Source organism: Delphinapterus leucas, chromosome 1, assembly GCF_059928025.1.
Source record: "Delphinapterus leucas isolate spDelLeu-1000000601 "Yukka" chromosome 1, BTC_Dleu_Yukka2, whole genome shotgun sequence".
Classification (NCBI taxonomy): domain Eukaryota; kingdom Metazoa; phylum Chordata; class Mammalia; order Artiodactyla; family Monodontidae; genus Delphinapterus; species Delphinapterus leucas.
This window is the reverse complement of record NC_143129.1, coordinates 89331910-89344065: the sequence shown is the minus strand read 5'-3', so window position 1 is coordinate 89344065 and position 12156 is coordinate 89331910. Positions and strand designations below refer to the sequence as shown.

Genomic DNA, 12156 nt, shown 5'->3' with positions numbered 1-12156 from the left:
AAACAGCTTACTAACCAAGCACCCCTGGTTAGTAAATACTATGGCCAGGAATAAACCCAGGAAGTGAGATGCCAGTATCCACCTTCCAGGCTTTGAATTCGTGGATATGAATTGCCACGCTGCCTAGACCTGGCCGAGGTCTACCAGACTCCTGGAACCATAGCTCTGGCTTCTGCAGGCTGGCTCCTATCATAGAGTCCTGCCCCTCCCAGCACCACTGGGCCCCTCTTATCCAAAATAGGGGAGGCTGCCACTCTCTCCCCACCTTGACGGAAATCAGAAATGGAGACTATCCAACGACAGGGCCAAGGAAATTCCTATCTGCCTTCTGGGGTGGTCTAGCTTTTGGGTGGACCCCATAGAATACTTTCTTCAGGTATTTTTTTAAACAAGTCTTTCTGACAGGTGGTAGCTCTGGAGCTACAGTTTGAAATGAATTTGGGAAAGAGGAGTAGACAAGTCAGACATCTCGTAAGCCCACGAGACACGGTCTTTCCTAAAAGCACCTGTTAGGCATCACCAAGTGAAACTCCAGAGCTGCATTAATAACAGTGAGAAGGAAAGGAGAGCAACTTCAAACAAGCCATATATGGCATCTGACTCTCAACAATGAACGGTCCTGCTTCCTGTTGGTCGGCGACCCTGAGCAGCTCACACAGCACAACGATGGGAAAACGCCGAGTACACAACAACAAACCAAGGAATAAACAGAGCCCAGGTTTTTTTCTTTTTTCTTTAAACCAACACACGTGGCTTGGTAGATTGTGGTGTTTTATTTATATCACTATGCAACGGAGGGGAAAAAAAAAAAAGGTGATCGCAGTGAAAGGCATGGGACCATGCCATGCTATCTGACTGTAATGTCCGAATTTAGACATGACAGATACTGGGAGGGGTTTCATGTTAGACATCAGCCATGATAAGAGAAATTAATTTAGTGGTGCTTGGGGCCAGGCTTTACTTTTGTTTTGTTAAAATTCAATGGTGAGCACAGTCAGCAGCCCTGGGCCGGGGAGTGCTCTGCTGGCTCTGGCAGGCTCTAGCTGAATGTTTATAAAACCAGGAGCACAGCCTAGGGAAACTTCACCCAGCTGCCAGAAGGAGGTTGCGAATCGATTTGCAGATCACAAAACATACCCCACCCAGCCTCTGCGTCTGCCTTCTGGTGAGTTCCTGACAGGAAAGGAAGTGCTGTCACCCAGGGGGACCCCAGACCTCAGAAGGACAGGCACGCAAGCATCTAAGAGTGTGTAAATAGAACGCCTGAAGTCATGGCGAACGCCTGTCCTTCCAGGAAAACTGTCCCCTGCCCTCTCCCCCTTCCCCAAACTTCCCACAAACCCTCTAACCAGGAAAAAAAACAACTTCCAAAACTAGGGTGGGGCTTTCCTGGAATCAGGTTCCCTCAGTTACAGTGAAGGTACACATCTAGACAATTTATCCCAAACAATCGCTTTCCTCTAAATCATTAGGAGCCCGCTTCAGGTCGCCCCTTTCCCTTTGGCTGTACAGTTATAGACATGGGAGAGCTGTCTGTGACTGCTGCTGGTCCCTGGTCCCCATTCCCCACGGAACTGACAGTGAGGAAGGCCCCATATTCTCCTCCTGGGCCCAATCTGTACAAAGAACAAACCGACAGGGAATGAGCAGGAAGAGACAGGCTCAGTCCTCCAGATAAAGTTGACAGTTGATTACCTTTGCAAATCGGGAAGGCCATTTGTATCCAGTTCCTAACCTGCAGATTCATCAATTCTTTCTACAGATGTTCATGGAATGCCTTCTATAAGCTGGGTACTATTAGGCGCTGGAGATATATCCATGAACAAGACGGAAAAAGATTCCTGCTCTCAGAATATTCTAAGTCCCAGTGGGGAAAATCCACAAGTACAAACTGAGAAGCCAGTGTGTAGTTATCCTAAAGCAAAGACAAGCTGTAAGTTACTTGGCAAAGATATACACTATTCCCCGATATTAAGGGACTCTGGGGAAAGAGCGCTAACTTTTATTAAATGCTTTCTATGTGCCAGGCACTTAATAATAAAAGTAATAATTTTAAAAATTTGAGCACTTACTACATATTGGGCTCACAGGAAGGTGAAGTCAGATACTTTACCTATTTCCTTTGAATCCTCTCAACAACTCTTTTACCTCAATTGTTCAGCTGAGAAAACAGGGCTAGAAGTAAAGATGACTTGCTCAAGCACGCTCTGCTTGCGATCTCTGCACTTGAGCCTGATCCTTTTGTCAGCTGGTGGTCACACTCACCCTTGCTCTGTTCCTCTGCCCGTGGGTGGTGTGTCACCCCCCTCACCCTTGTCCACCTCCATCCTACCAGTCCTTCAAGCTTCAGCTTAAACGTCCCCGGGACAACTGTCCCAACTCCTCACTATTGCTGGGAACTCCTTAATTAGGTCGGATATATAAAAGGTCATGCCTAACCCCAGTGGCTAATACATGATAGGTACTCTAACATTGCTTTGTTCCTACTTCCCTTCCTTCCTGTGTTTAGAGTCAGAGGTGTGAAATTTGTCACTTGATTATATGCTGTCGTTTTTTTTGTTTGTTGTTGTTCTATATTCATTGGTCATTTCCTCAACTAGATTAGCAGCTTAGGGAACAGTATTTTTAATTTATAAATTATATATATATACTTTTGTCAATATAAATTATGTATATTTATTTATATTTACATATATGAGTTATTTTTACAGTTCTTGTGCATTGATTCTTTAACAGAGTGGTTCTCAAACTTGAGCAAGCATAAGCATTTCCTGGACTTGTTTAAATAGATTGCTGGGTCCCTCCTCCAGAATTTCTGATTCAGCAGGCCTGTGATGGGGCCGAGAATGTGCGTCTCTGACAAGTTCCCAGGAGGTGCTGATGCTACTGGCCCAGGACTCACACTTTGAGAACCACTGGTTAACTACGTGTACCACAGTGCTTAGGAGCATGAAGGCTGAGTCTGAGTCCCACCTCTGCCACTCATTAGCTGTGTGACCTTGGGCAAGTGGACCTATTTGAGCCTCAGTTTTTCCTTATTTGTAAGAATGGGGATAATAATAGGATGCACCTCAGGATTGTTGTGAGGGTTAAGTTAATAATGAATGCAGTGTGCATAGCACTGTCCCTGACACACTGAAAATGCTCAATAAATGTTGCCTATTATCTCTGGACAGGCTGGCACAGCATCAGGCACTAAATAAGCACTGTACCCAGCCTAAGAATTCCTTCTCAGACTTCGATAAAACCTCTTTTGAATTTGTAAGCAGTAAGAGTGAAGAGTGTCACTAAAGCATGACATTTATAATTAACAGCTTTTGAAATTAAGCCAGACTATTAAAAAGCACAACATAAAGGGCCTTTAGAAATGCCCTTCCCGATAGTATGCTGGATGTAAATGCCCAAGTGTACAAAAGCCATGTGTATTTTTAAAATTCAGGGCTGTCTATGGGGTACCTCCTTCACACCTTCCCCTGCTGCAGGATGCTGAGGATGGCAACTTGACCTCTGAGAGCTTGGAATTGCTGGAGTCACCCAGGCATCTGGGCTAATGGGTTGGCAGACACAAGCAGGGACCATCCTTCAATAATTAATTAGTTGGAGTCACGGGAAAACAAACTCCCCAGAGCAGATAAGACAAACAGCAACCTCCTTTATCCTAGTTATTTTAAAGCACCCAGCCCCCTTGCTGCTCCCTCCCAGCTCTAAGATACTTCTTCACCCAATGCAAGATCTGTATTTTCCTTCAGCGTCTGTCTGAGCAGTTACAGTGACTGACATTCCCTTGAGGAAGCCCAAGAGGAAATGTGCAGACAAGACAATTTTCAGACCTTGTCTCTCAGTCCTTCAGGGCCTGAGGCAGAATATCCAGGAATCTAGGGATTGTCTAGCCCTAATCTTGTCCCAGTAATACAGGAGACAAGGGTCATGGCCCTATCAGCCGGTGAACCACTAATCCTGGGAATGTTGTTCATTCAATGCAAAGTTGAATGAGATCATCTCTGGGAGCAGTAGGATTTAGCAAAGGCTTTGAGCTGGGGTTTGTGGGGAGGTGCTGCTGCCCCTTGGAAGCCCCTCCCTTCCGCCCATTCCCTCACACAAGAGCACCACCGCCTCCTTCCATCCAGCGGTACCCTCCCCTAACGCCCAGAAAAAGGCTGAACCCCCACCAACACCACTTCCACTGCTACCCCCAATTTCCTACACAAGCCCGCCACAGCCAGGTGATGTCTCTGCACACTCCGGATGGGGCACCACCTCTGGCAGTCCCGGTGCCCTGGCGGGCCCCTGCTCCAGCGGAAAGACAGAGCGAGAAGGGGGTGTGTGCGCAGAGAAGCTGGTGGCCCCGCACCTGGTGTTACCAGACTCCAGATGAAAACCGAGGCAGAGAGGTTCCTCAAAGGGAAGAGCCGCACGGGGTCTCCCCCCTTTTCACCATTTCTCATTGCTCAATCTCTCTGTCGGTTCTCTCCCCCTCCATCTTTCCCTCCCTCCCCACCTCCCCACCCCGCCCGCTTTGTCTGCCTTTTTCTTACCTCCGTCTTTTTGAACACCCTGCCTTCAGGAGCCCGGCTAGGACGCCGCAGCGGTCAGCTCCCCGGGGACCCCTGCCCTGCGTCCCCGCCCAGCCCCCTCCCCTGCCCGGCCCTCTCCGCTCCGGGTCTCACCCAGAAGAGCAGGTTGAAGCCGAGCAGCAGGTACTTGATGCACCGCAGGGCCCCGCCGAAGCGCCCCATGCTGCGACCCCGGCGGCGGGATCCCGAGTCCCCAGGCCCGGGCTCGGAGCTCCGGCAGCGCCGGGAGCCGGCGGGGAGGGGGCGGAGCGCGAGGGGCCTTGGGCGGGGCCTGCGGGGGGCGGGGCCTGCGGGGCGGGGGGGCGGGGCTGGAGCCGGCACAGGGTGAGAGAGGGCCGGGGAGGACCCCGAGCCAAGAGGCTGGCGATGGGTGGGAGCGCCGCTGGGTGGGGGTCGAGCGGCCAGAAGGAGCAGGTACCCCGCTCACCTCCGGAACGAGAGGCCGCCTCCTTCCCTCCCCAGGCCGGGCGACGCGCCCCGCAGGCACCCCTCTCGCGGTGGTTATCGGAGCATCTGCGAGGAAGGAGCGTCCACTGGGGACCCGAGACTCATTTAATCAGAGTTCTGTGCAGAGACTCATTTGAGGCCTGCGGTGATGGTTGAGAATAAGGACACGGCCCTGGTGGCTATGGAAACTAGGAAGATGGCCTCGGGTAGAAGAGATAAGTAGGACCCAAAGCCGCCCAGAAGCTGGCAGTACCCGTCGCGGGACACCCGGCCCGGGGCACCCGGTCCCAGGTTGTGATTCCCCAGCGCCTTGCGAGCGCACAGGCCGCGGAAGCAGCTTCTAGGGGACCCTCCCTCGGCCCCTTCCGCGCGACTCCAACTCTTACCTTAATAGGCAAGAACTGGGAGAAGAAGGCGTGGGATGCGGCTTCCCTGCGCCCAGAAGACTGCGACCCATCCTGCTCGGCCTGGCCATTGGAGGGGAGTCAGACACTCCGGGTCCTGCTGTATTCGACTGATGGGAGAGCTTGGAAAGGAATCCAAATCCTCGGGGATTATTGTGATGTGGAAATGGGAGCAAAGGGGGGAAGGTTTTGTTTCGCTTTATTTTATTAAGTTAGGGGTCTGGTGGGGAAACCAGGCTCCCACTCCGAATGACTAAGTGTCTGCAACATGTGGTGCCAGGCAGTACGGGGGCGACAAGAAAGTGTAAAATCCAGGGAGCCTATGCATTAATTCAGTAAAACTTTAAGTGCCCGTTATAGGCCAGGAATAGTAGCAAGCCCCAGGGACTCGACAACGAACGAGGAGACAGCCAGGCCTGCTGCAACGGGCTCTGGTGGTAGAGACAGATCTATGAGCAAATTATAGCAAGGTGAGGATGTGGGGCAAGGTTCTGGTAAGCACCGCCTGCCCTCTTGGCACTGGGCAGGGAAGGCTTTGCTGAGGACAGTGGGCCTGAGCGAGTCCTGAACGAGTCTGAGCAGAAGGGAAGAGCAGACGGGGCCGCAGGTGCCAAAGCACAGGGCTGGAGAAGCCAGGGGCTCCTGGGGGGCCTGTGAGAAGGGGAGCAGCCCAAGTGGAGCAGAGGGAGGTGAGTGGAGAAGGTGCTAGGGCACAGCTTTCAGTCAGCTCACAAAAGTGCCAAGCTGTCCTGGGGCCTCAGTTTCCTCATCTGCAACATGGAGATACTAGTACATACCTCGTGGAGTTGTGCAGGTTAATGAGTTAACAGTGTCTGGCACAGAGTAAGTAAGTACAATATAAGGGTTAGCTATTACTGTGTTGTACTCTACCAGTCAGTTTCTACCATGTTGCCGTCTTTACCATCTGTGTCTTTGGACACTTGTTTGAATATCTCATGAATTTTAACTTATGAAAATGAAGAGAAGACAGAAAAATGAATGTGTGGATTCTGGTAATAAGTATAAGCCCCAAATAGTGAAATAGAGGCAGAGATGGAAGTCATTAGGAATGCAGAAAGAGGCACATCTTTAGTTTCAGTCAAACACTTATTGTCCTCTCTGATCTATCAAAAGAGAAAAGAACTAAAGAATAGTGTCTCGTACATGGTAGGCGTTCAGTAAATCTCTGAACTAAATGAACAACAATGCTATGATACTTTAAATATATTGTTGAACTTTATGTCTCTAAGACAAAATACATTCTCGACCCTCTGGGAAGAGAACCCCTATTATAAATCTATTATTCTTTCACACTACAATTTTAGCACACATGCATTAGAGACAGAGGGTTGCCTGCCTAACGTAACAGATATAGATTTTGAGTGTAGACTTCCCCAGCCACCCACCCTCCCACAAAGCTGTGTCTTAGGGGAGCTGACCCTTGACAGGACTAGGACATCCTAACTGATAACACGTGTTCAAGAGTACATCATTATATGAAAGTAGGAGACTACATTAAATTAAATAAGGAAGTTAGCCTTTAAACTAGACATTATGCAAAGCCAGAGACAGGAGCTAAAGCAGGGCGTAAGATGGTTAGATTTCTATTTTTAGTCAAATTGGGGCTGCATGGAGGATGCTTTGAAGTTAAGGCTTGAGACTAATTAAGAGACTACTATTGCAGTTGAGGTAAGAAATGAGAACCTGAACCAAGACAGTGGCAATGGGTTTAGGAAGGAGGCTCAGATTTCAGAGGTATTCAAAAGCTTGATGAAAGATCAAGACAGATTGGATATAGGGATAGGAGGGGAAAGAGAGGAAAGGATGACTCCTGGGTTTCTTACTTGGGTGAGTAACTAGGCAGATCATGGAACCATTAACACAGATAGAGCTTATAGACGATGGAGCAGGTTTGGGGGAGAATGTTACAGATACTGTAGGTGGGCTCACCTGTCACCCAATCCTATGTCCAATTTAGAGGATAAGAAGGTTAAGTACTTGCTTCCTGGTATCCTTTGCAGGTAGGGGTGGTAGTAGGACACAGTTCTGATTAATGGGATTTATGTGGAAGTCTTTTGGGAGGTTTCTGGAAAACCTGAAATTGTCTTGGTAAATGGTTCAGTTGTGGGACTTCCCTGGTGGTGCAGTGGTTAAGAATCTGCCTGCCAATGCAGGGGACACAGGTTTGAGCACTCGTCCAGGAAGATCCCACATGCTGCAGAGCAACTAAGCCTGTGTGCCACAACTACTGAGCCTGCGCTCTAGAACCCGCGAGCTACAACTACTGAGCCCACGCGCCACAGCCACTAAAGTCCGTGAGCCTAGAGCCCGTGCTCCACAACAAGAAAAACCACCGCAATGAGAAGCCCATGCACTGCAATGAAGGGTGGACCCTGCTCGCCGCGACTAGAGAAAGCCTGTGTGCAGCAATGAAGACCCAACGCAGCCAAAAATAATAAATAAATAAATTTATTTATTTAAAAAAAAAAAGATTCAATTGTCACTGGCATTGCTTCCTTCCCTTTTTTCCTGTCTTGAACTCAGGCATGATGCCTAGAGCTGTAGAACATTTTGTGACTATGAGGAAAGGCCAAGAGAATTGCAGACCTGCCAGCCAGGATATCATTGAACTGCTGAACCAATACCAGCAGGCACCTATCTCCAGGTTTCTTGTTATGTAGGAAAAATAACCCTCATTTTGTTTGACACTTATATTCTGTTACTTTTAGCTGATGATATTTTAACTGACATGTGAAGACAATAAATTCATGTTTAGATCTGTTGAGTTTTAAATGTGATGGGAAATCCAGATAATGTGTCCAGGAGACAAACGGAAATATGGTTGAGATTCTGGAGAGAGGTTTGGACTGTAAGTTTAAGTTAAAGATTCATAAGCAAATGTTGATAATAGAAACCAGTGGTCTCCAAACTTTTGCTCACATGTTCCCTAAAAGAATTATGAAAAAATATATTCTCCCTTGCGCATTTCCCCCAATATTTTATTATGAATATTTTCAGGCATACAAAAAAGTTGAAAGAATTGAGCAGTGAACACCATATACTCGCCACCTAGATTCTACTATAGCTGATTCGCTTTGTTATACAGCAGAAACTAACAGACCATTGTAAAGCAATTATACTCCAATAAAGATGTTATAAAAAATATTCCAATCAGAAATTTTATCATGATTTACAAGAATCAATATCTAGCGATGTATAACATTTTTGTATATTTCTATTTTTGTGACATACTGTCGGTAAGGCACATGTCAGTCAGGCACACCCATACGTAACTTATTTCCAGCTTATTAAAAGTCGTATAATTCCATCTGCATCCTCAAATTACCCTTAAGGCATTTTAGTAACATAGTACACCCAAAAATGTAATATACCAGCATTTTTACTCATAACAATTCAGATTTAATATTACACTTTATCAGATTCAATCTTCAGTTTGTATTATTGCAGATATTATTCTAATTTAAGAAATAAGCTGCATTTAAAATTTTAAAATTCACACCGTCATCTCCGTTTAGCAAATGTCTGTTTACGTCAAAGAATATAGAAAGCCTTCTTCAAGTAGCCCTTATTGTGAAAATCATAGTTTTTTGGAACTACAACAAATAGTTTGAATTAATAAAAACGTTTGAACTTAAAAAAATTTTTTTTACTTTAGTTACATTACTTACCTCTTCATCTGTCCATTTGTCAGCCTATCTTATTTTTTATGCATTTCCAGATGAATTTTAGACAATACATTTTACCCCTAAACTCTTCAGAATGAATAACAGTAACTAGAGTTCAAATATTTGCTTATAGTCTTTCTTTTTTTAGATAAAATTTATCTGAATGAAATGTTCACATTTTAAGCATACCCTTTGATGATTTTTGACAAATACTTTTGCCTTTCTAACTCCAAACCCTATTAAGGTATAGGACATTACTATCACCACTGAAAAGTTCCCTTGTACCTTTTCCCAGTCAATCCATGACCCCACCTCTCCTAAAGAAAACTACTGTTTTGATTTTTTTTTTACTATAGATTAGTTTTTCCTGTCACACAATATTATATAAATGGAATTGTACAGTATTTACCCTCACACATGGTTGACATATAAAATTATTTATTATAAGTTTGAGTATATGCAAAAGATGTCATTTCTGATGTATTTCAAATTTTGACATTTAAAAAAAAATGGTCACAACCCTCATTTTAATGCATTCAGTAGAAACTAAATACCAGTGTGATCGGCTACCAACCATCATCCATTTTTTTTAATTAGATTTGATATTTGAAATGACAACATGAAATTTTTGATCAAGACTTGTAGATGATGGTATCTTCAATTTTTAAACATTCCTCATTGATGAGAAACTTAATTCAAAATAATTTTTTTTTTTTTTTTTTGCGGTATGCGGGCCTCTCACTGTTTTGGCCTCTCCTGTTGCGGAGCACAGGCTCCGGACACGCATGCTCAGCAGCCATGGCTCACGGGCCCAGCCGCTCCGCGGCATGTGGGATCCTCCTGGACAGGGGCACGAACCCGTGTCCCCTGCATCGTCAGGTGGGCTCTCAACCACTGCGCCACCAGGGAAGCCCCAAAATAATTTTTTAAATTGAGGTATAATTGACACGCAACATTATATTAATTTTGGGTGTACAACATAATGATTTAACATTTGTATATACGCATCATCTATTTTAAAAAGTACATGAAAAAGCTCCTCTTTAATATGGTGAAAGCTTTATGTCTTTCTTTCTTCTCCTTAAACTTGTATTTTATTTCGCTTTTTCCATGAAGTGTAATCCCAAAGCAATGCATTTTTATGTGTGAAAGATTTTTCTTGAATGTTCTTTTATACTTGTTCAAACAAATATTATTATATGTTTAATAAAAGAAATTAATGTTTCCTTCTGAGACCATAAGGCTGTGAGTGTTAATTAATTTCTCCTAGGCTGAGTTATCATTAAAATTATTCTTAGTATACAATTAATTAAAATAACAAATACAGTATAAATAATCAACCATTAAACATAAAATATTACTGGAAATGCATCTGTTAGTGAGATTGGTGGGGTTGGGATTTTTTTCTACTAGTTCATCCATGAATGAATATTCCTTATTGCTGGAACAACACAGGGCTCAGCGTAAATTCCCTTAATATTTTTTATTGCTTTGATATTAATGCTAAGAAACTTTGTTTAGACAAATAAGTAGATGAGGATGGAAGGAGTTGTTATAGCAATACCAATCAATTCTTTAAACCCCTTCTGAATTGTATGCCCCAATTCACATACTGATCTATCATCAGAAACTATTTCTAGGGGCTTCCCTGGTGGCGCAGTGGTTGAGAATCTGCCTGCCAATGCAGGGGACACGGGTTCGAGCCCTGGTCTGGGAAGATCCCATATTCTGCAGAGCAACTGGGCCCGTGAGCCACAATTACTGAGCCTGCGCGTCTGGAGCCTGTGCTCCACAACAAGAGAGGCCGTGATAGCGAGAGGCCCGCGCACCGCGATGAAGAGTGACCCTCGCTTGCCACAATTAGAGAAAGCCCTCGCACAGAAACGAAGACCCAACACAGCCAAAAAATAAATAAATAAATAAATTTAAATCAAAAACTATTTCTAATGATCAATCAGCTGACAACTTTAGTGTTTCTTCAAGGAATTTTTCAAGTTGCTGGCCAAAAGATTTTTATATAAACTCAGGAGAAATGTACTGTAATAGGATTTCAGATGAGTGAGAGGTAGCTTGTGAGGGAAGACACCTTGATCACAGGCATATTCTCAGGCAGATTGATTCTAGGAAGGAATACACGTGGAAATTGAGGATCTGGAAAATTGATTCTTTTAGAACTATTCACGTGGGAGTACCCTCTGGAAAGATTTCTTACATTGCCATTATATGCATGCCCCAGAGATAGAAGGCTGTTTTAGGCCACGAGGATGGATGATATGGCCAGGGAGAATGTGAAAAGTGTTGAGGACAGAAACTTAAGAACAACAGCAATTTAGGAAGTGGGCAGAGATGTAGACTCAAAGTAGACTGGGAAGAAATGACCAGAGAGGCAAGAGAAAACTCAGAGGAAAGTGATGTCACAGAGGCCGAGGGAGAAAAGAGCTTCTGAGGAGGGAATGGCCACCGTACAAATACCTCAGCAGTAATAGGTGGATTAGAGTTCACTGGAATTGGTATTATGGTAATTTAGGGCCTTGACAACTGGTGTAAGAGCTATTTCAGAATAGCGGAGGCGGCTGTGCTGGAGCCAGACTGCAGTTTAGGAGTGAAAGCAGAGTGGGGAGCTCACTATGATTGCTCTTTCAGGAAGCTTAGCTAAAGGGATGGAGCAAGATGAAGGGGAAGCAAGTTTTCCTTTTTTCTTTCCTTCCTTCCTTGATGGGAAAGATCTGGACATGTTCTTAGTCCTTGAGGAAGGTGTCTATGGAGAAAGAAAGGTTGAACAAGCAGTAAAGCAAGGGCAGAGTCTCGGAAGAAATAGAAAGTGGCTGAGAGCCAGAGCGCTGGTGGGGATTTACATCTGGAGACAGGAGAAAATAGGTAAGCGTGGAGTTGTAGAAAGATTTTGTTTTCTGTATCTCCTAATCCCAATATTTGAACTGTCATCTGATTTTGCTGGCTGTGGAATATGCTGCTTGGAATTTTGTGTCTCGCCTCCTTGTGTGTTGTGTGATTTCTTTCTTCTTTCTTTTCTTACTGTAAGCTGCT

The 12156-nt window shown here is 45.0% G+C and overlaps 1 protein-coding gene across 2 annotated transcripts in view; it reads right to left on the bottom strand.

Moving 5' to 3' along the window:
- Positions 1-4797, bottom strand: part of TSPAN2 (tetraspanin 2) — a 42011-nt gene extending 37214 nt beyond the window's left edge. For both annotated transcript variants that reach the window (XM_022583991.3, XM_022583992.3), the window contains exon 1: positions 4668-4797. In XM_022583991.3, coding sequence (XP_022439699.1) covers positions 4668-4736 — 69 coding nt within the window. In that variant the 5' untranslated portion in view covers positions 4737-4797. The remainder of the gene's footprint in view (positions 1-4667) is intronic.
- Positions 4798-12156: the final 7359 nt, after the last annotated feature.